Consider the following 25175-nt stretch of genomic DNA (forward strand, 5'->3'; position numbering starts at 1 on the left):
TTTAGAAAACAATGTCTCTCACTCGGAAGGTAAGGATAAAGTCGGTGTATACTCATTCGAAAGGTAAGGATAAAGTCAGTGTATATTCGATTCTTTTTTTGACTCCATTTATGAAATTATATTGAATATGTTGTTTTTTGTGAATCTTTGCGAATTTGTCATGATTATCAATTGTTCCACTAATTTCAACATACTCATGGCTAAATCGATCCGTTTTGGATCAAATAGAAGAAAGGAACTGGAAGATTTCACTTCTGGAAAACGCCTACACACCCCATCTACCTTTTGGTGCTCTGTCTCTCGAGATTACTATCCTTATCAAATCGGAGAAGAATAAATAATGAGTCATGGAATCGGACATTGGTCTTACTTATATGTTAAGTTCATAACGTTACTCTATATTAGGCAATAATATAATTTTAAAAATACACTGAATATAACATATTTAAAGAGGACCAAAAGCACTCATTTTAATAATGCTAAATTGCTAATCACATATCATTTGGACTAAGAGTGCAATTTATTAATAACTTAGGGGGCCAATAATGCTATTATCTTTTAATTTTGGACTTTTTAGTTTAGGATTTTAGCCGGTGATAGCAAAGATGGGGCCATATTGATTGGTACTTGATTTTGAATTTTCAGATTTAGAAAACTTCTAGGATATTACCATACGCCTGTTGGTTGATGAACAAGTTATTATATGATTATTTATCTCGAACCTAATTATTTTAGAATTATTATGTGATAAAAATAATATTATATTTCTAAAATAATTAATTCTGAAATAGTTATACCGTAATTTTATCCTAATCAAACATGAGACGACAATTATTAATTGGCAGCATGTTCAATCAAATGGGTGATTTCACTCCGATTATGAATTCCAACTACCCCATAAACTGAAAAGTGAAAATTCATTCATTTCAAAATTAATTATTCTTTATTCTTCGTGTCAAACGAGCCCTTCGATTAAAGGATTTTATTCGTAATTAACATTTATTGTGATTAGTTAAAAGGAAAAAAAAGGAGATTGGCTCTATGACGTTTGATATAGAATGCATATCCGAGGATATTCTTTGCGGGTAATTTACACTAAATATTAATTAATGAAAACTACACTTTTATATTTTGGTGTGAGTTGAAACTACAAAGACAAGTCAACTTTTTGTTGTCAGGACAATTTATCCATATCAGATATTTATACAAGATTAATAAAATACAAGATACATATTTTCCGTTTATGTATTTATCACTTAATAGTAATGGTTATAACTAGAAATAAATATTTTTTCTATTGCAAATCAATAGGATATTTGTGTTATAAAACATGATTTTTTCAATCATTTTTCATCAAATCAGCTTACTAAGAAAATTCATGATGAAAAGCATATTATGCGTATGAGTTTCATATCTTATCTATAAGTGCGTTCACTATTTGATTTTATCCTAAATGCCGATAAAAGTTCGATTTTAACGTATTTATCTATTATTTACTTTTACGTTAGAAAGACGACAAAAAATTACTTTTTCTTTGTATTGTCGGATCATCGGTAATTTAAGTTTGATTTAAAAATACTTATCTCTTGTTAATATCTTGTTGTTGATCATAAATAATAATCGAGTCTATCGTCTTTATATTTGACAATTTGTATTTACTTTTTTGGTAGAAAGCTGACAAAAAACATACTTTTTCATTGTATTGTAGGATCATCGAAAATTTAAGTTTGATTTTAAAATATTTATCTGTTATTAACATCTTGTCGTAGATCATAAATGATAATCGAGTTTATCGTCTTTACACTAGTAATTTTGTATTTACTTTTTCGATATAGAGATGACAAAAAGCATACCTTTTCTTTGTATATATTGTCGTTTCATCAGTAACTTAAGTTTAATTTAAAAACATTTATCTTTTATTAATATCTACCAATCATAAACAGTATAATGATCTAATTTATGGTCTTTATATTTGTAAATTTGTATCGATATAGTTAATTTACTGTAATCACGAATTTACATGTGACATATTATAAAGCTTCAAAGTATTTTCGACTTGAAATTAATTTGCTTCCTTTTAGTAATGTTATTGTAACTAAAAGGGATTTGATATAAAATTAGAGGAGCATTTTTTTATCGGTTAAATAAAAAAAATCAATAGCGAATATGTTATTGATTAGGTTATCAGTTTAGTGTGTTTACAAATCAAAAATTGGTAAACAAAATTGATAATATATAAAATCAAACCAAATCAACCGATAACCACCCTACATAAACTCCTACTTATTAATGAATATCTTGTTCTACATTAATTACACAGTTTTTTTTGGGTGAAACACAATGTTATATTTTGTTCCTAATTTGCTCACATTATAATAAATGTATTATAACGTTTTAAAACGCAGTAATATAATATTTAAATAACCTATTTTAAAATCTTATAAACCTATTTTCTTAAATGTAAATGAATGTTAAGAATATGAAACCACTTAATATTTATTAGATATTTTTTAAGATTGCAAAGAACATCAAGGGGGTGTAGCTCATATGGTAGAGCGCTCGCTTCGCATGCGAGAGGCACGGGGTTCGATTCCCCGCACCTCCACTTTTCTTTTTAAAAAACAAATATTTTTACCAAATTATTAGTTCTTGGGTAACTAAATAATTTTATTCTTTTTACCAATTTTAATATAGTCAAGTGCATTTATTTCTATTTGCTGAAAATTATATGAGGCAAATTCTTGTATTCCAAGCACAGTTTATCCTTTTTGTGGTGCAACTAACTTTTTAGTTTCCTCTTTTAATAAAATGAAATGTATCTCCAATCAATTGCCACGTTAAGAATATAAATTTTACGTCTAATACATCTTATAACCTCTTAAATTTGTGATGAATTATTAGATATTTCAATTGAACACCTGGACATATGATAAAGTATTTATGTTAAACATTTTCGCTTCAAAATTGTTGAAAAACCTTTTGCGTGTGTTATCAACGTCCATTATGTACGTAGTCACATTGAATATGTCACATTCTTTAATTATACACATCAGCATCAATTGGAACAAACTAAGGTTCTACGACATATAGATAGATAGATCGTTGCATATTATTGCCCTAATACATCGATAGCCTCTTAAGCTCGCCAATAAATATCATTTGAACACAGTAATTATGCTCTATCCAGTAGATTAACGTGTCTAATTCAAGTCAATATATATAGATTAACGTGTCTAATTTAACTTGACTTGTCTAGTTGACATCCTCACATATCGTTTATATGATCCATATGTCATTCTTTTTATATATATATATATATAAGTACCCTTCTTAATTCATAAGGAATTATACATAATACTAAGGAAAAATTATCTAAATACACAACTTATTTTACCATATTCTCTAAATTACATAATATTAAGGATATAAGATATACACGTATCTTTGTATCTAAAAACCGGCTAACACTAAACAGTCTCTCAATAGATATACACATATGACATACATACAACATACATTTATTTTTAGGAATTGGTTCCCTCATACACACACTTTACATTTCATATACCCTTCACATGCCGTTGATCTTCATATAATCGACATGTATATACAATTTGTAAATATATACATTGGGTCAAAGTGATCACACATACTGTTGATGTCTTCATACACTACAAGAACACTATGAATTACATGGGGATTTTTCTGGAGATTAGTATGAAAATTTGCAGGAAAATAAGTTTCCTGCGGATTTTCATACAAATCTCCAGGAAAATCCCCATGTAATTCACACCTTTTTTGTAGTGATATACATCACGTACACCTAGTTTCTACTCTGCAATACATTTACAATCAGATATTGTATCCACACGATTTCAATTAGGATTAGATTTTGTATGCACACACCGCACGGATACAATATACTTGGGCTTTCAAATAAAATGGTGGAGAAGTTGAACTTCAGGCTACTCTAATGGGCCCATCACTGCCATTAAGTCCACTAGTATTGCAGAATTGGGCCAGATAATACTAGTGACTGATATGATGACCCATATATGGCTGGCCCATAATACAGTTTCATTAGGCCCAATAAATCAGTTCAACAAGAAAATCAAGTCATAAATCATGAAGTCTAATAGATAAATCATGTCAATCTTACTCTAAAAAATATAAAAATTGCAAAATATTATAAACGTATTTCTTTAATGCGAAATTAACGTAAATAATCGTTCATTCAAGAAAATAGCCTATAAATGGCCAAATATATTTATACATGTAAATATTTTTGACAGAGCGGTCAAATGTGTAAGAGTAACTATTCCTTTTTTAATTGCTATTGAGGATTGACAACAAGACCTAAAACCCTCAAATGCAAATCCTCTCCACACTAGATTTATGTCCAACTTAAATTATATTGGTAATATTACACTTTAATATACCATTCTTAAAATGCTATTATTAAAGTACCACTATTCTTTATCATTTTCGATAATTAAAATGTAATCTAGTTTGTTATTATCGTTATAAATGTTATTGGATCAGGTTCATTCATAAAGTATCACTTACCTCATTACCTTGTCACCCTTCTATATCCTACCTATAACACATAACTATATCATTATGAGTGTTTAAACAAAGTTTTTCCATTGTAATATGTCGGATATGGTAGGAAAGATGAAAAAATAAATATCCCTTCTTTTGTCATAACTTGAATTCAATCCACATCTCTTATTTGAGCCTTCTACATTGAATTGAATGAAGGTTACTTAATGGAGTGGACGATTTACCCATCTAGTCAATGACACTCTAAGAAATAACTTCCTTATTCTTCTAGCTATCAATTTTGATCTTATTAATCGACCATAGTCGATAAGAAAATCATTATCGTTATCAGTTATAGATCCAAAGTATGACCTAAATAATGAACTATTCTCTTTGACGAGAATCAATCAAACTCAAAAGCATAGAGAAGAAAATATTCACATCCTAATAGAAGATTTATAAATTATAAAAATCAACAATTCATTCGTTTTGTGAGAATTTTTAACGATCAATAACTCACATCGCAATTGCTATAATTCATTTCCTCAAAGAATAATCCATCTCCTAAACAAGTATTTATAATGAAAAAAAATACCATAGTCATGATCATAATACTAAAAAATCTATGAAATTACATTGCCTTTACAAAGTGGGACCTCTAATCTAAAAATACAATGAATCCAAATTCTTGTATTGTCTCTTAGTTAAATGTCCTTAAAGGGATGACAGAGGATCCAATCCTAGTTAACATTACTTTAATAAAATAACAAATAATAATATAATCAAATAGTAACAAAATTAATAATTAGAGGACGGTAGTACGTACCAAAATATCAAAAAATAAAGCGTCTTAATTTTTTTAAAAATAATTAATTTGTTCGAAAATAGCAGAAGTGCACGTGCATTTCGCTCCGTAATCATCGAGATATTTGAGTCAAAAGATACCGCGCACGTGCCTTTGGTCAATGGTCAAAAGTTAGTGTGATCACAATGCACGAGTTTAGGGGCCGTAAAACATAATTAAATCACTTTATTAAACTATATAATATAATTAATCAATATACTTTATATACTATACTACTACCTTCTAAAAGAGTATATAGACATGATATAAATTATGGTTATTTTATTTATTTAATGTGAATTTCTGACATTTTGATTTTTAAAATTACTCTACCTATATTTAGAACCTGCTCGAAGGTATTATACACATTTTGATTAATGTATTTAATAATTTGGAAATCCTGTGTTTATATTAATTAAGACATTAGAATAACACCACTTAAAATGATTGATGTGATGAATATGATTCCTCTATTTTAGATACAAATTATAAATTTAACCTTTTGCGTAATTTAAGGCATCCTATTAAATACAGATTAAAATTAGTTAAGATTTCTGTATATATGAATATTGAACATTCATAGAAAATTTAGAAGATAAAAAAACAAAAAGCATCAAAATAGCATTACTAGATTAATACTACTACGCTTAACCAAAGTCTCGTTGTTAATTCTTGTGTTCAAAATACGTAAATAGAGTTGTCTTTAATAGGAACACATAATTGATCTATAGTGGACTTTTTTGAGATAAAAACTCGAATTAGTCAGGTACATACATTACGAATATCAAATGATTAAATAATAGAGTATTAGAAATGAATCATTGAAATCTTGAGTTCAAATATCAATTTTTCAATATTTTAATTAGCATATGTATGAAATTTATCTTGAAAACTTGAGCTGATAAAATGGATAGGTGATTCGATAAATTAGTTAAAGTGCTCACAAGCTAACCTGATATTATTGGTGTAATTAAGATAAGATCAAATCATGGCTGTTGATCTTTGATTATTTTCTTGATTTAATAATAGTATTAGGGTGATAATTGTGATGAACATAGGTCATGGTTTGCATGTTACTTTGTTATTTATTTCTACCTTTTCTTAGATTTATTCCACATGGAACAAATAGGAACCGCTTATTATATTTTAATTAATTTAATTCACAGCTGTTCTTTTAAAAATATATTTTTTCTTTTTTTGGTGATTTGGTTTTTGGGATAAACTTCAAAATTGGATTTTTTTTAGATTCTTAGCTTTATGTTCAGACATTCTCAGATTATACAAGTTAAGTCTGAATGGGAGTAGGTTTCTATTTGTGTATACTTTTGACTTATTATAGTATCTTTTTTATTAAATAAGTAAAATAAAGTATTTTAGTTTTTTTCTCTTCATGTTTGTGTTTATCTTGATCAAATATATATATATATCTGTTACAAGTAGATATGATTTTGACAAAATGAGATAGCATTCAGATTTTAAATAATATTTAATATTATTTTCCTTTAGTTTTTACAATTTTTTGGAAAATATTTTGGATTGATGATATTTTACTTTTGGATTAAAAATGGATATTTGAAGTGAAGAATTTGTTATGTTTTGAAAGGATACCTACTAATTAAGTAAAATGTAAGTTTTATAGAACAATGGTAAGGACGATTATATTATATGGTAATGAATGTTGAGCCGCTAAAGTCTAGCATATTCAAAAAATGAGTGTTGCCAAAATATGGATACGAAGATAGATGTACGATCATCCCAAATTAAATAAGATTAAAAATAATGATCACATTGCGAAAAAGAGCAAGTAGAAAAATATTGAGGATAAAATGTGAGAAGGTCGCTTGAGATGATCGATGGTTAATTAATTTGACACATTTGGCATCGATCTGTAAACACACTGGTATGTAGGCATGAAAATATGATAAGTGGAGGTGTTAAAAGAGAATAAGATAAACCTAAATTAAAATCACATAAAAGAAAGTGGATCAAAAACCTTCAAATGTTTGGTATCGATCTATACAAACTTAATTAAAGAGAGACGCAATCAAAGAAAAAGATCCATATAGTTAGTAACTTCTAGTTGAGGATATAATATGATATGAGTTTTAGTTGAACAAACGAGGATTCATATAATCTATTTTAAATTGTTTGGAATTGAAGTATAGTTAATTTCGAGTGACATATTTTGCTTGCTTTTTGAAATTTAGTATTTTTTTCTTTTAAAAGGTTTTTGTTACTGAAAAGATTTCGAAAATCAAATGCAAATTATTATTTTTCTTTTGTAATCTTTTTCTTTTCCTTTTGGGATATGATTCTTAAATTTAAAAGAAAAACACAAAAGTAGTTGGAGAAAATAACAGGAAAAAAAGAAGAAGATAAATAATAAAACGAAAATATTGACATTAGTACTCTTGAGATTCTTATCTGTGTCACAACTAATTCGATAAATTATATGATTTATATATTAAAAAAATTGCTTTCGATCCCTCAAAATTACTTAATCATAGCAGTCGAAATTTTTGTGTGTGCGCTTTTTTTTTTCCTTCAATTTGACGAGCTCTAGATAGAAAATAAAATTATGATAAGTAATGCTTCTCCTTTAATGAATTTTTCACGAAGCAAATCTAGATTAATCGAGTTTAGAAGGTGCTTACAAAAAAGGAGTACAATGCTTTTCCTTTAAAAGTTCAAATCCCCCTTATCTTAGGTTTATTTAATTTAATAATCAATTTTATTTTAGTAATTATAATACTAATAATTTTGTCATCACTATAGTACAACCACGTGTGATATCACGTGCCGTTAAATAAGGCCTTTAAAAAAGAATTAAGCCAATGACTTTAATTATTAGTCACCTAAAGTTATAACCAATTGCAACATAAGTGTTTAATGTACGGTACCAAAAAATAATATTCAATTATGAGTCATTTACAAAAATGAAATAAAATAAATTATAATAAATATAATAAATAAAAACTATTTTACAGCACGTAAATCGGAATAACTATAAACTAATTGACCTTATACAGTTCATGTACCTAATAATTATTTAAGTTAACACTATTAATTTAATGAATCATGTACTCAATTTATTTAAATATATTGGGTGAATGTGAAGTTATTGTATGTGAATTCGTTCAATTGTTAAAAATATCATAATATGAAAATACTTGCATGTTTTTTTAGCGTAATAAAACGTAGAAATATTGTGGAACTCAATTATTTATGTAAATTCTATTCAATTTATCAAAATAGAAGAAGAAAGTAAGGGACCATAAAAGTCCCATTCGAATATGAAATCACTATGAAAAATAAAACAATTGCGATATTTTTATGATTTGTTCTTACGATAGCGTAAGAAAACGTTATGATCATATCTGTTATAAACTTATTAGAATGGTTTTCAAAAATTCGTCATAATACGATTCATACTTAATATTGGTGTATATGATCTAAACTATCAAACAACTAATTAATTTTTTTTAAAAAAAATCTATTAGAAAGTGTTTGTGAAAAACCCTTCTAAATAAGTCATATAAGACAAATTTAATTACAATAAAACCTCACTAAATTAATACCTGATAAAATAATAATTTCTCTAAGATAATATTTTCTTCTGGTCCCGTCTTGGGCCAATGAAAAAAATCACCCATTTTGATAAGATAATATATTTGCAGAAGACCCCTACATAAAATAAATGGTCCATCAATATTATAAATTAATAATTCTTTAAAAGTACAAATATATCTAAGACAATTTAGTCAAATATGATTCTATTTATTTTTTTGTTAAAATTTAAATCGAGTTGAAGCTCATCTTTAACTTTTCTAATTGCATCAAAAAAATTTGGTATTGTTTTTTCGAACTGCACCATAAAATTGTGAAGAGTTCTAGATACGATAAGTGTTTCCTTACGTGTAACTGGTTGCAAATGTGTTGTATCATCTTCAACTTCATCATCAACATTATTTTTTTCGATGGTATCCACAATTTCTTCTAATTAATGGATCTCTGAATATGTATCAATTTTATCCAAGTAATCCAAAAGGTTATTGACATCATTTTTTTTGCGGTAATCAAGATCATTAATCATGACCTCAAGTTCATGAATGTCGTTTTCACAAAACATTCTTTAAATTAATAAATATTTATTTATTGATTAAATAATACGTCTATAAAATAATAATATTTCATGGTCTCTCCCATACTAATTTAGTGAGATTTTATTATAGTTGAAATTTCAATACGAATATCAAACATCGAACGACAAAATTTGAATAGAGAAAAATAATTAAAAATTATACTTGGTAACCGGAAAAGTGCAAGTTGGGTCGGCTCAACGGAAAACCCGAGGAGAACCCATTTACAATTGGCATCGGGTAAACCATTTCCCCAATTCCAAGTTTTCTTATTCTCCGTTTTATATTAGCTGTTCACTTTCTATTTATACGTTCTTTAATTTATTTCTTAAGTTTTTTTTTTTGAACTTTATAAATTACATTTATATTTGCAAAAAAAAATATTAATTGTAGAGATAAAATAGTATAGGTGAAAATCACGAACATCTTAAGACATCTCGCCTCCTTCCTTTTCTCTTGGACATCAAATTTAATTAAGTCTATCTTAATTTTATAAATTGATCAGTAATTTGGACAATTATTTATCGTAATATGAATAACTAAGGAAAAATCCTTTTGACCAGAAAATTTGGCCAGAATGATATTTTACCTACGTTATTTTATCTTTTTAAACATTTTTACCTTTTTAACTTTAATATCTTTTAACTAAAAATGAAAAAAATATCAGTTTATTTTAAAATTAAAAAAATATTATAATTTTTTAAATTTCTGGCCTTTTAGCATTACCGTATGAAATTGAGGGTATATTGTTTTTAATTAAAAAAAAAAAAGCTTCTTATTGGATCAAGTACTTCCACTTCTACTACATCCATCAAATTAGGCAATTCTAATCTCAGATTTGCCTTCTCAAAAGTAGAGCTCTCTGATCTCCTCTTCTTCCCCCAATAAAACAAATGAATTAAAACTAATTTTATGGAATAAATATTTAGATAATATATGGAGTTCTTGAAGAAATAATTCTTTAAGACAAATGACCACATATGCTTATAATGTGGGTTGCTCGAGTAACATTGAGGGTATTTTTGTCATTTTAATATTTTATTTCGAAACGACTTATTTCATATGCTCACATTCTACCACTAGGAGTAACTTATGTCATTAGTATTCAGTAACCGAAGAAGCAATTGATATGGCGATTAATACTTATGCTTATTCAATATATCAAACGATCTTCATCAAGTTGAAATCTTGAATTCGTCTTTGTGAGTGTGTATTGTAGGTCTCTAATAAACAATTAAATGAAGGAAACATTAGATGTATTTCCCATTTGGTATTAATTTAATTATATCCTATGGGGATATATAATAAGTTGTGATCTGATTATAAGGAGATCATAAGTAAGTTTTGGACTACTAGTTGAAACTTTCCAGCTATAATTAACATGTGGAAATGATAATTTTGCTGAAAATGCAAGTAATAATATAATTCTTTGTGTTAAAATTCATCCTTTTATTTATTTATTATTGCTAGTACGAATTTCACTTGCTTGCTCAAAAAGACATGTCCGTAATTTTAATTTGTTTTACTTCATAAGAAAATCCTTTGACCAAGTATTTCAAACTTCAAGCTACCAACGTTATATGATGTGATGATTTAGATTTCTCTATTTTAAAGTTGATGTCTCGATTTTTTAAAGTTTGAAAAAGAAAAAAATTATATTGTAAGCATCACCCTTATAAATGAGTCAAATACAAAGTATAAATTCAAATCTAATCAAATTTTAATATAAATATCAAATAAGTATTGAAAAAAAAAAAAACTTAGGTGCCTACTTGAAAAATCCAAAAGGAAGGGTCAAAGGGAGAATATTTTAACACAAAAATAGCAAGTAATGTGTCTTTATTCAAGGGAGCACAATAAGTGGCCACATCACACCTATGAAATCTTGTGGGTCCCACATTAAGAGTTTAAAATTTTCATTACATTCGTATTATTTTAAATTGAGCATATAAATACACGATAAATAATTTTTGTCCTGACTCTAAATTTTGAAAATACTTTTAGGCGTATATTCAAGAGTTTATTAGGTGATTAAATAAATAATACAATATACATCATCTCTTCTAATTATACATATCAGATTCAATTAATATATGCTTGAGCATATTACTAAAACATGTGATATATTTTGATAACTAACTAATTTATCTACGTAGTTAACATTTAGTTGCCATATCTGATAGAAATAATTTATTAAATATTTAATTAAAATAAATTATAATTCAGATATTTATATAATTTATTTATAAATTTAAGAAATTATCGATATATGAGATCTAAATCATGAGGAGGTAAGAAAAACGGTGGACGGAGCCTACCTTTTTTTTTTTTACAATTATAGATTTACATTAGCACCGCTATTTTTAACGAATGAATCAATATTTACGTGTTGCTACTATTTACACATGCAATATTTATTTATTTTAGATATATTATATTGTTTAACTTGTGTCCAAAAATATCATTTAATTCACTCATATCTAAACAAGACAAAAATACAGGTTGTAAACTCCTTTTGGTTCTACACACTTTGATGATGCATGTGTTCCATTTTTGACTAATTACAACACAATGTTTGAAACACAATTTGGCTTCTAATATTTACTCTATATTCATTTTGAGTCAAGTCTACACGAATTATATAACATGTCAAATTGAATTTATGTGTGTAAAGTTAAATATAAATAAATATCGATGGTTTAATTTATATCGTAATAATGAATGTTCTGTTTTTTTAACCTATGAGGATCAAGGGAATAATTAATATGTGAACAATATTCATGAATAATGAAAAATTACTTCTTGAAAGTATAACAAATATTTGAATTTTAAATAATAATAATAATTATCAACTCAAATATTTTTATGAGATATCATTATATATATTTTAATAAAGCACAAAATAATAAAAATACAATTTTTTTTCTTTATGTATGAATATTCCGTAGGACCAATTTACCAAATCGAGACTGTATTTGACTGTTTTCTACATCTAAATTAAATGTTAAACTCATTTCCTTTATTTGCAAAGTCCTAAAAATAATTAAATCTTGTACGTATACGTTGCAGCCATAGGTCAACACCCTTCAACTTCCTTAGAATCCATAACTCTACGATTCTGTACCTATATATATTAGCTCCCTCCCCGCCCCCCTCCAAACCACACCACTCTAAATATAAAATATACTTTTAACATGTCGTACCAGATAATATAATTTTATTTCAAAATTACATTACGAATCTTACTATTTTATCAATGATTATAAGTATTAATCGTTATGAAATCAAATTCAGAATCTGAACTCTATAAGTTCAAAACACATATTCCAATTCCTGAGTTCAGAGTTCATACAATTTTAATCGGTTTAATTATCGAGATGAATCTAGGTCTAGATAAATATTACTTATAATATAGCTAAACACTTAAATTCATCAATAGTCTTATTTAATGACGTATTATGAAAAAAAAACTGTTAATTAGTTACAATCTATTTAGTGAAAGTATAGAAACATATCAACGATGAAATTCATAACGAATTAATCTCAATCCACAAATAATACAATATAAGTTAAAATTGAACCTACACATATGACCTATTTGAATGATTTTTTCTCGTTGTCAATATATAAAAATTAAAACGATATTATACATGGATACTCTATTAGATTTAGATGCTAGGAATACTTATAGGTGTTTTATTTTAGCAGGCTCAAGATGTATATATAGAAATTTGTATAAATTAATGTACGTATGATAATATGGGGATTTGTAATTTGCACGAATGCAATTAATAGGTCACCCTCCTTAAAAACTGGAGGACCTAACAAGACTAATTTCTGAATTTTAATAGTACTAAACTCAATATAAGACAAATATTAGGGATCGAAGTGAATATTTTTATTTTTTCCCAGATGATAAGGATTACTGTTTCCTTGCTGTTTTCTCGGTCATTTGTCTAGAGTAATTTTAGGGATACTTCTTGACTAAACAACTTTGAATTTATTAAAATTACGGGTCGTGTTAGGATGGATAAATTTTATCGATATTTATTTGTAAAGGTCTCGAGGTTGAGTTTTGAGTGTGAAATAAATTGTGTTCAGGAACGTTTCCTCCGTAAATAAGTTTTACGCGATACAAATTTGAATTAATCGGATAGTAATGTGAAACCAGGCACCAGAGGAGAAATCGGGGACTTGTTAACTACATTAATGACGTATTTAGAATTTAGGGCCGGTTGATTCTTCTTGTTCTTTTGTTCGTCATTCAGTATTTGATATTTGCTTGTTCGATTAATTCTATTTTATATTGCGTAAAACTCATTAAAAAAGGAAAAAAATTCTCATTTCATTTTTAGGACTCGAACATTAGACTCTTTATTGAATTAATTTCGCTTAGTCCATGATATTTGTGTTTAGCAACATGTACACTTTTGTTGATGATATTTGTGTTTGATATGAAAGAAACATACTTTAGAAAATAAATCATTTTCTGGCAATTAAATATTTAAAAAAATTAAGGATTTTCTTGAAAATATTTTTATTAAAATAAGAAAAATGACTTTATTTGCTTATATTTTTCTATATTAGTAGTTTTTAATTAACTTATAAATTAACGGTGAGTGAAACTGAATTTCTTCTGAAAAATATCTTCCTCGTTAAACTCTTGACAAGGTGATAAAAACACAACTTTTTAAAAATTTATTTTTGCTATTACTTAATGTCCTCTAAATGTTTATTATGGAGATGACATAATTGTTAATCAATTCTCATAATCAAAGAAGTGTGGCACTAATTAAAACAACATGAAGTGGGATTCTTGGATTAAAATAGAAAATGTTTGAAAAAGCCACTAAGAAGTATTATTTCAATATATATTAAATATGAACTTGTTAGTTAAACTTTCACAATCAAAGAAATTCTCTTTCTATTTTTTTTTATATAAAAAAAAATGTCCACAAGTGTTGGCCATTATATAGATTTTGGTGTTGTTGAGTTTTTGTTCCCTTTTAATGTGACATTGCTGAGATTATCAGACCCTACCAATATACATACAATCATTTATATGACAAAATATTATTCTCTCTTATGATTATAAAAAATATAAAAAAATTATAATATCTAAAATCAAAAGGGAAAAAAAGAAAAGAAGAAATGATGACCCTATTATGGACTCTTGAATGACTAAAGTCACTATCAATACAAGAATCTAATAATATGGGAACATTTCTTCTATATATATATATTTATTTATTTTTTTTAAAAATTAATCCATATACATTAGCGATTTAGTGCAGGCTATCTTTACTATGTGATTTGCGAGTTATTACATAAGACCGGAGATTTTATTTTTTGTGCACCCAAAGAGTTGTAGCTGTGAGTTGACAAGTTGCCACAGTCGAATACTAGTTTATTAAAATTCTAATGAAGTATATTTTGCTTAATTAACCTCTTTTCTCTTTTTCTTTAGTTACTAAGCTCTACTTTAAGAAACTTATTTTAGTTTTTAAGTGTTTGGTACCAAAAAAAAAAGAAAAAAATTATTTTCTAGCAACTAAACATTTAAAAGTATTTATATCAATATAAAAAGAAAAAATTACCTTCCTTGCTTATATTTTACACATGTATAGTCCATTTAAAATACTTTGTAAATTTAGTGTTTGGATAGTGAAGTAACACTACGAAAGAAAACAAAAATTAACGATAGATGAATTTCATTGCTAGACAACACATTTCTGTTATTAGCAATAAAAACTAATTTATCATTAATTCATAGCTATTTTTTTTTGTTTTTGTTTTTGTACAACCTTAAAAATGGACCATAGTACATTATAATAGTTATTGGTGGCAACAACAATCGGCATGTTGGACAAGTGTGAAGAAAATGGTGACACCCTTTACTTACTGTAATAAATAAAACTAATTAAATACAATGTTCAGAATGACATTAATTAATTCACACACTTTTACACACTAGTTAGGTTCAAATTAAAAGGTCAACTCAAATTTCGCATTTTATTTACTTTGAAAAAAATTTAAAAGTTTTTTTATATATAGTTATGTTTTAAAACTCGAAAGTAATGAGATTAAAATTGCGGTGAGATGAATAAGATTATTCAATTCTTAACTAGGTTTTGAGTCTAAGTCGTTCCGAAAGGTGAATTATCTTTGTAAGAAATATTTTATTTTATGAGAAATTTTTTATGATGTAAATATAAATTAGCCATAGATCAATGCAGGATCAAATATCGGATGAAAATACCGTTCGAAAATAAAATAGACATGATTCGTAATTTATAGATAAAATGATTTTTTCGAGTTCAATATTTATGTTAAATTAATTTTCAACGAATTATGATTATATGAAATGAGTTCTTTTCGTAATCTATAACTTAAAAGGTCAAATTGTTTGATCTTACATAATACTGTGCATAATATTTTACTCTTTTTTTGAGCCAAAGGTTTTAACGAAAATAGTTCCTCTGCTTTTGAGATAAGGGCATATGTATAAAATAAAATAAAAAACTTTGCTAAAGTGATAAATTGAGATAGTGACCATCATTTTTTGTTCTTTTTTTGAAAGGGCATTTAATTGTAGTTCAAAGTATTGTATTTATTCATATTTAGATTTTTCTTTATAATGATTACTTAAAAATTGTTATAAAAATATTAATTATTTCATTTAAACTTGTAAATTAGACATGATTAGTGGGTCACTTAAATATTGTCTCCCTAATAGTTGATTGCTAACATATGAAGTGCGTGTGTTGACTATTTGATGATATTTTTTTAAGGAATTTGACAATACATAAAAACAAATAAAATTATTTAAATGTAATTTATTTTTTACAAATGATACAAATTATTCATACGTTATATTTATCAAAACAGTAAAAATAAAAATATACATAACAACCATCCAAATAAGATCACGTTTTTTCTCAATGAGACCTTAAAAAAGTGACAAAATAGAGGTTTTAAAATTTATATTTTTATATTGAAAGTATCTTTAATTTATTTAATTCTTGATACATTTCTTTTTTTTATATATAATTTTTATATCATTGTGACTTAGGTAATAAAGTTTCATTTTGATAATTAGGTAATAAAGTTTCATTTTGATAAAATTTAGTGAAATTTTAAACCAATTTAATATACATTCAAATAATTTCAACATATTGTAGCGAACAAACGTACATAATGATATGATTCTATATTTTATACTGAAATTATTATATATTGTCAATCTCAAGCTTTTTAATAATTCTAACATCGTTATAACTTACCTAATACATATAGCTATAATATACTGAAATTTCAATTTAATCTCATATTGTTTGTTTTTTTTTTTTTACTTTTTTGAAAATTTCAACATATTCAAATATTTTTTTTTTTGTAAAAAAAAAGAAATTGTCCGCCAGCCCGGATTCTTCGCGGCTTTGTTTGAGACATATTTTCTACTATGCAGTGCTAAAAAGTTACTGTTTCCTACCCCCTCCCCCCCATATTATATTTTACTTTATATATTTTAGAAACTGTATGAAAAATATAATAATGTAAATATATTTAAATAAATCACGATAAATTTATTGTTTCTACTTTACTATCGAATTCAAACTATGTCGTATAAATTATGCATAATTCTTAAATAACAATCCATTATTTTATTAATAAAATCACGTACAAGGTCCTTTACTTTTTCACTTCTGATAATACATCGCTGCGTTGAGGATTTATTGAAATAATCTATTTATCTTACAAAAAACATAAATAAAATGAGTGTACACTCTAACTGAAGTGAAATACATGAATATACTAATAAAGATTGTAGTATAATGATATTACTCTTTCATTTTTAATTAGAGGTCTCAAATTCGAGTCGTCCTGAATACTGAGTTATTTTTATTCGAAAGCACTTTATTCCTATGAAACTTTCCGACGTGAATTCAAACCGAAGGATGAAAAAAAGATGGAAAAATTACCCAAATACACAACTTATTTTACTATATTCACTAATTTTCCCTACCATTTTAAAAAAATACAAAAAATTCTACTCTCTTCTATTCTCGGATTCATCACTATACATGATGTATCGGTTGAATATATCATTATTTTATGCAATGTATCGATCAAATACATCATTTACGCGATATCGGTCGGATACATCACCATTCGCGGTATATCATGACATTGAATGATATATTCAAAATCAGGATGCGATGTATCAAGACATTTTTGAGATGTATCTGAATTCCACCAAATATAAGAAATTTTTGTAATTTAAAAAATAATAGGAATATAATGTAATTAACTGTTTAAGACAATGAAATTTGTGTAATTCTCAAAAGAGAATAAAGAAATTACATTACATAAATATATTATTGTTGTAATTTTTAAATACCACCCTTATTATTTACTTAAAATAACCTACTAGCCCCTCAACTTTTTCACTTTTTCCCTAAAAATCCCTCTTTTTTTCCATAGTTTCTTCAAATGTTGTCCCTCTGAATTTACGCCGAATGGCAGCTGAAACCGCTCTTTCCTCCCATTATATTACACCACATGCTCTTCTCATAAAAAATCTCTCCTCTCTTATTCTCTACCAACAAAAAAAAAAAAAACTTTATATTATACAATTTTTCTCTCTTTATTAACTCATTAAAACTCTCAGTTTCTTGTTTTTCATCTTCTTCATCCTCTGCTTTAAATTTTGCATGTTAACTTTTTCAAGAACCCCTTTTGTCCTTCTAGTCAAAACAACAACAAACAAGTAGATAAATCAAAAGTTTTTATATTTTTAGACACCCTTTTGTTCAATCTTTAATGGGTTGTTCTTCAAATGGTTAATCAAGTTTGATTTTTTCTTTTACTGGGATTTGGTTGTTTTTAGGATTTTCTTGAAAAAAAAAGGAGTTTTTGAGTTTTTTTTGTTTTTATAGAATGGCTCCAGATAACAACAACTGGTTATCATTTTCTTTGTCTTCTATGGAAATGTTGAACTCTACTTCTTCTCATCATCATCATCATCATCATCAGAGTAATAATAATAATAATAATTCTTCTATGCTTCATCATCATCATCAATCCAACATGAAATTTGATCTTGCTTCTTCTTCTGCTGATTCTCATCAGTACTACTTTGCTGATAACTTCTTTCCTCATGGTAAGTTTTTGCATTTTTTAATCTCATTTTCATTTGGTGAAATCATAATAAAGATTCGTCTTTAATCAGAGTTCTCGAGTTTTAGTTCACAGACTTCCTTTTAAGTTCAAGAGCTAAAACCCCATTTTTTAAAAGATTTAAAAAAAAATAGTTTTAGTTATGAAATCTAGTTTTAATAGAGTTTAAGAGCTAAAATCTTAATCATTAATCAGAGTTTTTGAGTTTCAGCTACAAAAGCTAAAGCCCCATATTAGTTTTTGTGACTATATGAATCCACCTTTAACCAGAGTTTTCAAGTTTTTGCTATAAAAATGAGTTCTTTTTAAGTTTAGAAAAAACCCCATATCATTTTTTTTTATGACTAATGTGAATCTAATTTAGTCGAGCTAATAACACTTTTAATTAGAGTTCTCAAGCTATAAAAATTAGTTTTTTCAGTTTTAGAGCTAAAACCACATATCATTTTCTTGTCCGTTACAACATGAATCTAGATTAGTCGAACCAGTAAATTTTGAAACTCAAATGTGAAATGACAATAGAGATTTTGACTGAAGTTTTTTCTTTCATTTGGTTGTTGAGGAAAAAGACAAAGAGTATGCAACCGTGTGTATGATATTGTTTCGGTTACTGCTAAAAACATTTTTTTCATTCATCATCATCTCTTATTTAACAGACTGTTTTTATTTAATTTTATTTTCAATTTTTAGCTCAGCATAAATTTTGTTTTTATTGCAAATAAATTCAAAACTTGGTCACTAAGTTTTGCTCAAAAAAAATAAAAATTAATCTCATTTTTATCCCAATTTTTTGTCACCATTGTTGCAGGTTGGTCTAATCCGAAACCTCAAGTGATGTATTCAGAAGCTGAAAAGGAGGTGATAGGATTAAACATCAATACAGATTCTTCGATTTTTCAGAACTTTGTTGAACATCCACCACCAAAGCTTGAGGATTTTCTCGGTGGTGATTCGTCTTCACTGACTCAAGATTCGTCTTCGTTAACTCATATCTATGAAAATCCAAATGGTTCTGCTGCTACTGCTGTTTATAATAACTATAATGAACATCAAGATTTCAAGAACATTACTGGGTTTCAAGCTTTTTCGACTAATTCGGGTTCGGAAGTTGATAACTCAGTTGGTACTGAGTTTGGTACTAATGAGTCATGTAATGAGTTGGGTTATTCACAGTGTGTAGCTGCTGCTGCTCCTCCTCTGCTGCCTACGGGCGGCGGAGGTGGAGCTTTGTCGTTAGCAGTTAATGCTGCTACGACAACTACTAATCAGTGCTCGGAAAATGAAAAGGCGATTGTTGCTGTTGCTGATTCTCAGAGTTGTAAGAAAATTTCTGATACTTTTGGGCAAAGAACTTCAATCTACAGAGGTGTAACAAGGTATAATTTTTTTTATATGGGTGTTTGATATTTTAGTAGATTTAGATGAAAAAATAAGTGGGGTATAATTTTCTTGATTTTTTTTGCAGACATAGATGGACAGGAAGATATGAAGCTCATCTATGGGATAACAGCTGTAGGAGAGAAGGCCAAGCTAGAAAAGGGCGTCAAGGTAGTACAAAAGACGTAACTTTAATTTATTTTTAATCGTATTATTTTGTTGTAGTTATCGTTTTGTCATCATGTGTTTGTGTAGTATTTTGTTTTTCTTGATTTTAGATCTGAGGGTCTATCGGGAATAGCCTCTTGATCTCAGAGGGTAAGTGTAAGGATAAAGTCTGGGTATATTCTATTCGTCCGGGATCGGGACCTCGATTACGCGGGCTGTGTTAAGACTTGAGTGTGATAAGAAAGTTGCATGCAATTGAAAGGAGTTTGGGGTATTCTTTTTTCTTGCTTTCAAATCAATAAATGAAAGCTTTTAGGATGATTGAGTGAGTGAGTGAGTGAATGATGGAAATACAAATATTTGCAGTTTTGTTGTACTTTTGGTGTGTGTTTCACTGCAACAATTTTTCTTCTCAGTGCTATGCTGCTCCCTATTCTATATACTATTAGTACTGCTGCTGCTGCAGAAATGGTAGTTGTAGTATTGGTATTCCTTTTTTTTTCTTTGTTTTCAATTATTCTTTCATATTTGATCAGATTGGCAGTCATTTTGTTCATGTTTTTGGTGTTATGGTCTTTGTTATGTCATGCTAAAATGTTCTTTGTATGCCAACAATTGTAAAAAATACATCTTTGTTCTTCGGTTTAGTAGTGGTGTTAAGTATAGCGCGTGATGTGTGGTAGCGGTGGAGCCAAGTAGGTTCATGAACCCCTTTGATGTCGTTTATATATGGTTGAAATCGCTTTTATGTATGTTGAACTTTCTTTGACTTTTTCGTGTTTTTCTTTCTTCGTATTTGGGAACCCTTGGTGAAAAATCTTGGCTCAGCCACTGTGTGTTGGTTAAGCCTAAGGGCAAAAGCCGAATATTTAAGTGGAGAAAGGTAGAAGAGTGAGTCAATTATTCACCGAGTTTCGAATTGTCTCTATTGACTCGCGGAAATTTTCCGTTAAGATGCACACTGATGACTCTTCAAGATTTGTCCAGAAGTTATTCTACTTCTTTATCCATAGATTTTTTCCTGTTATACAGCATCTAAAATGACTACACCTTCTATCCCTACCCCCCACCCCCCACCCCCTCCTGAGAGTACACATACCTCAGCTAGTCTAAACACTAGCTAGCTTCTGGTACTCTGAAAATTATCTCAGATTGCTTTTACTTTTTTGCTTTTTTCCCCCTTTCATTTCATGGGCCAGTCACTCTCATTTAGTTTGACCAAAAGTGTGTCCAATCTCATTCCCCACATGAAAATTTTAAATGAACTCCCCACCATATTCTTTAATGTGTAGTACATGTATCTTCAACTTTTGAACCAAGGGGAATGATAGATTTGACTCATCAAAGAATTGTTTATCTTGATTGATCTTCAATATGAATTTGTCTCTTTGCACTTTTAACGTCCCGAAAATAGTTTGAATCCAAGTGCTTAGTTAGTAAACACTCGTTCATATCAGTTTATGTAGTTTATGTGATACTGTTTGACTTGACACGGTTTAAGAAAGAACGAATACACTTGAAATTTGTAGTTTGAAACATGTTTCGACATTCGACCATGTGTGTGGCGGCTATAAATTATTTCAGTAAGGGGGAAAGGGGTATTGTAAAGTTAAATTGTTGTTAGATAGGGAGTATTGTTGTAATGAAATCTCGAGGATTTGAAAGCTTAAACGCCTATTTACGAGTTATGTTGTTCGGAGTCCTAAAAGTGCAACTAGGAGATGTAGTGCATTTTTGGAGGATGATTCGATATGGCGGTGACGTTAATATTTTGGAGGGTCGGAGAAACATAGTTCACAAGTCCATGATAACAAAAATATGTTTATTTTTTTCCTAGTTTGGGCTAGACACAAGTCACTATCTTACCAACCTACAAAAAGGATGTCTACAAAATGTGTTAAAAGCTTAAGCATGCTATTGGCTTTCCTGGTTTTGTTTATACTCTTTTTTTTTTCCCTTTTCCCTTTAAACACTTTTTATGTTTAGAATCTTGACTAAATATCGTCAGCTCATATAATCTAATCTTCAACTCCTTTTTTTCTTCATGAAATGGCGGGATCGCGCTTTCTTGCTATAATTCAATCTACAGTGTACTTAGGTAAGTTCTTTTCTAGTCTTATAATTACATGTTTAACAAAGTTAAGCATAAAGTCGAGATTTTTATATTTTGAAATTTTTCGAAAATGATGAATAGGTGGATATGACAAAGAAGATAAAGCAGCAAGGGCATATGACTTGGCAGCTCTAAAGTATTGGGGTCCCACAGCTACCACCAACTTCCCTGTAATATATACTATTTATATACCTTATATTAAATTTTTGCTGTTGTTGTTTATGGGCATTTTCAATTATTGCATGGAAAGTGACATGACCATGAAAATAACAACTTGTGTCTAAACTTACTTAGATTTTATTTTTTCAGGTTACTAATTATACTAAAGAATTGGAGGAAATGAAACACATGACTAAGCAAGAATTCATTGCCTCTCTAAGAAGGTTTTGCCTTGATTTATTTTCTAATTTCTTATGGTAAGTGCTTTCGTCTTTTTGTGTATCAATTATTCTTATCGGATTATGTTTTTCAAATATTTTCAGGAAAAGTAGTGGTTTCTCCCGAGGAGCTTCGATCTACCGGGGTGTGACAAGGTACCAATTTTGTTGAAAGTTATTACTCCCTTTGTTTCATTTTACTTGGCACATATAAGGCTAGTTTAGTAAAATGCTCAAGATTTTTTTTTTAAGGATTGTGCCAAGTCAACGTAGACCAAGTAAATATGAAATGGATGGTATACCTTCTTAAATTATTGTCAGTGTCGTATACCGATATTAGTAATACTGTGCTAAATTATGTAAGATCACATTTGACGGGTTCGGTTCATGGTGATTTTCAACACAATACATGTGGAATTTTTTCAGAAGTGCAATGGGGTTTGATAAGAACCTTAAAAGTTGGACGTGTCGAGATTAAAAAATGTTGCAGCTCTGTGAGACGGATAATTCTTTAATTCCTCGTTTCGTTAGTGGAAGTGACTTAACGTTTGATGAAAACATTGCAGGCATCATCAGCAAGGCCGCTGGCAAGCGAGAATTGGCCGAGTTGCTGGAAACAAGGATCTTTACCTAGGAACATTTGGTAAATTATTGTTCTTAATATTCAAACTGGAATTAGAACTATAAATGAATTTGGAATTACGCGTGTCTTAATGTTAATCGAAATCTGTATTATATTGTCAACAGCTACTGAGGAGGAAGCAGCGGAAGCGTATGACATAGCAGCCATAAAGTTCAGGGGAGTGAATGCAGTGACCAACTTCGAGATGAATCGTTATGATGTCGAGGCCATCATGCAAAGTTCCCTCCCAGTTGGTGGAACCGCTAAGCGTTTGAAGCTCTCCCTTGAATCCGAGCAGAAATCATCATCGAGCAATAACAACAACCACCAGCAGCAGCAGTTGACTCAATGCAACAGCACCAACAACATCAATTTCGGGGCAATGCCACCCGTCTCTGCTATCCCCTGTGGAGTGCCATTCGATAACACCACCCCTGCTTTCTATCACCACAACTTCTTCCAGTACCTCCACCCCGGCAATGCAAGTGTCCCCGATGTTTCCAATGCTACGACTACCATGGCAGCTGCAATGCCGTTGCTGCCCTCGGCTGCTGACCTCTTCATCTGGCCTCACCAATCCTATTGACCAACCTCAAAATGATACAATAGCTAGGCTAGCTAGTTTCTACTGATTAGCGAAACTCGACTCTTGGTAATGTGTTAGATCGTCTATTGTTTTTCGTACTGACCTCTTCTCTCTGACCCGTGATAACGTTTTAGTGTAGCGTTTAACTGGTATCCGGTATCGACAGGTTCAATGTTGTAAAGTGCCTTCAATTCTAAGACTTTATAAAGTAGTAGATGCAATGTTGACAGGGTACTTAGGGAGCACTCATTGTGGAAAAATTTTGCTTTCTTTTCCTCTAGGTTCCATAAGCTTTCTTGAGTTGCTCCCAAGGACCATATGGATGTTTTGCTAGTCAAATTGACATAGAAAAAAAAAGAAAATGATATAAAACTCTTTACATTTTGCAATTTGCCTGTTTTATTTGTTCTTCATTTGTTTTGTCATTCAATGATGTAGCATTTACAAATCCAACCTAATTTTTGGAGTGAAGTTTGGGGAGGGTAGTAGAGTGTACGTAAATGTATGAAGATTGTTCACGATAGATTCTTGGGATGTGTATGCAATCTTACCCTTGTCCTGTGAAGGTAGATTCTTGGGATGTGTATGCATTTTTACCCTTGTTGGTAGAAAGATTGTTTTCGATAGATGTTTGGTTTGTTTGCAATCTTATACTTTTTGATAGACGTTTTGTTTGCATGCAATCTTATACTTTTATGGTGAAGGTTTTTAGATAAACCCTTGGTGTATATGCAGTTTAATTTTTATCTTGCGTAATTAGAGAAAGATAGAGAAGGTGTTTACGGTAGTCTCGATTCAAATCAGGAAACATGTCATACTAGAATCGAAGAGTAAGATAATAAAAAGTAATATAACAACGCATAAAAAGGAAATCACACAACACTCGACTACTTACTAACCTGAATGTTCGATTTCATAATTACATATCTAGAATCACGACTCTGATAAGCTGCAAGTGTGTTATGTCTTAATCATTTATTAGTGTAACAAGGTTACAATATATTTTCAGCCATTTACATAATCACACTAGAAATTAGTGAATGAACACTAAATAAAGAGTTGTTAAATAACATCAACCTGAAATATCATGTAACTGAAAGTGTTTCAATAAATTTATCTAAATATCTTCTTCCTTAGATTTTTTATTTAGTTTAAAAGGAGGTCATTTCATTGCTTTTTTTTTCTTTTTCAAAATCATTTCAAAACAGGCTGCAGTAGACCTTACCCTAA

The 25175-nt window shown here is 28.8% G+C and overlaps 1 protein-coding gene and 1 non-coding gene across 2 annotated transcripts; both read left to right on the forward strand.

Annotated features, from left to right (window-relative positions):
* Nucleotides 1-2532: 2532 nt before the first annotated feature.
* On the forward strand, nt 2533-2605 carry TRNAA-CGC (transfer RNA alanine (anticodon CGC)). Its single transcript has one exon. It is a non-coding gene; the product is annotated as a tRNA-Ala (tRNA).
* Nucleotides 2606-18462: 15857 nt separating this feature from the next.
* LOC125837270 (AP2-like ethylene-responsive transcription factor AIL6) lies at nt 18463-24185 on the forward strand. Its single transcript, XM_049516435.1, has 8 exons — nt 18463-18685; nt 19511-20078; nt 20168-20250; nt 22442-22530; nt 22670-22743; nt 22843-22893; nt 23304-23380; nt 23485-24185. The coding sequence occupies exons 1-8, from the start codon at nt 18463-18465 to the stop codon at nt 23943-23945; spliced, it is 1626 nt and encodes a 541-aa protein (XP_049372392.1). The 3' UTR covers nt 23946-24185.
* Nucleotides 24186-25175: the final 990 nt, after the last annotated feature.

The sequence above is a fragment of the Solanum verrucosum genome, unplaced genomic scaffold (assembly GCF_900185275.1).
Source record: "Solanum verrucosum unplaced genomic scaffold, falcon-dt-bn FXZP01000165.1, whole genome shotgun sequence".
In the NCBI taxonomy this organism is placed as follows: domain Eukaryota; kingdom Viridiplantae; phylum Streptophyta; class Magnoliopsida; order Solanales; family Solanaceae; genus Solanum; species Solanum verrucosum.

Excerpts from the sequence above, each read along its gene's own strand:
- LOC125837270 (XM_049516435.1), top strand. The coding sequence starts at position 18,463 with ATGGCTCCAGATAACAACAACTGGTTATCATTTTCTTTGTCTTCTATG. Across the intron at positions 20,079-20,167 it reads ATCTACAGAGGTGTAACAAG|ACATAGATGGACAGGAAGAT; the intron begins GTATAATTTTTT and ends TTTTTTTTGCAG. Across the intron at positions 23,381-23,484 it reads TCTTTACCTAGGAACATTTG|CTACTGAGGAGGAAGCAGCG; the intron begins GTAAATTATTGT and ends TATTGTCAACAG.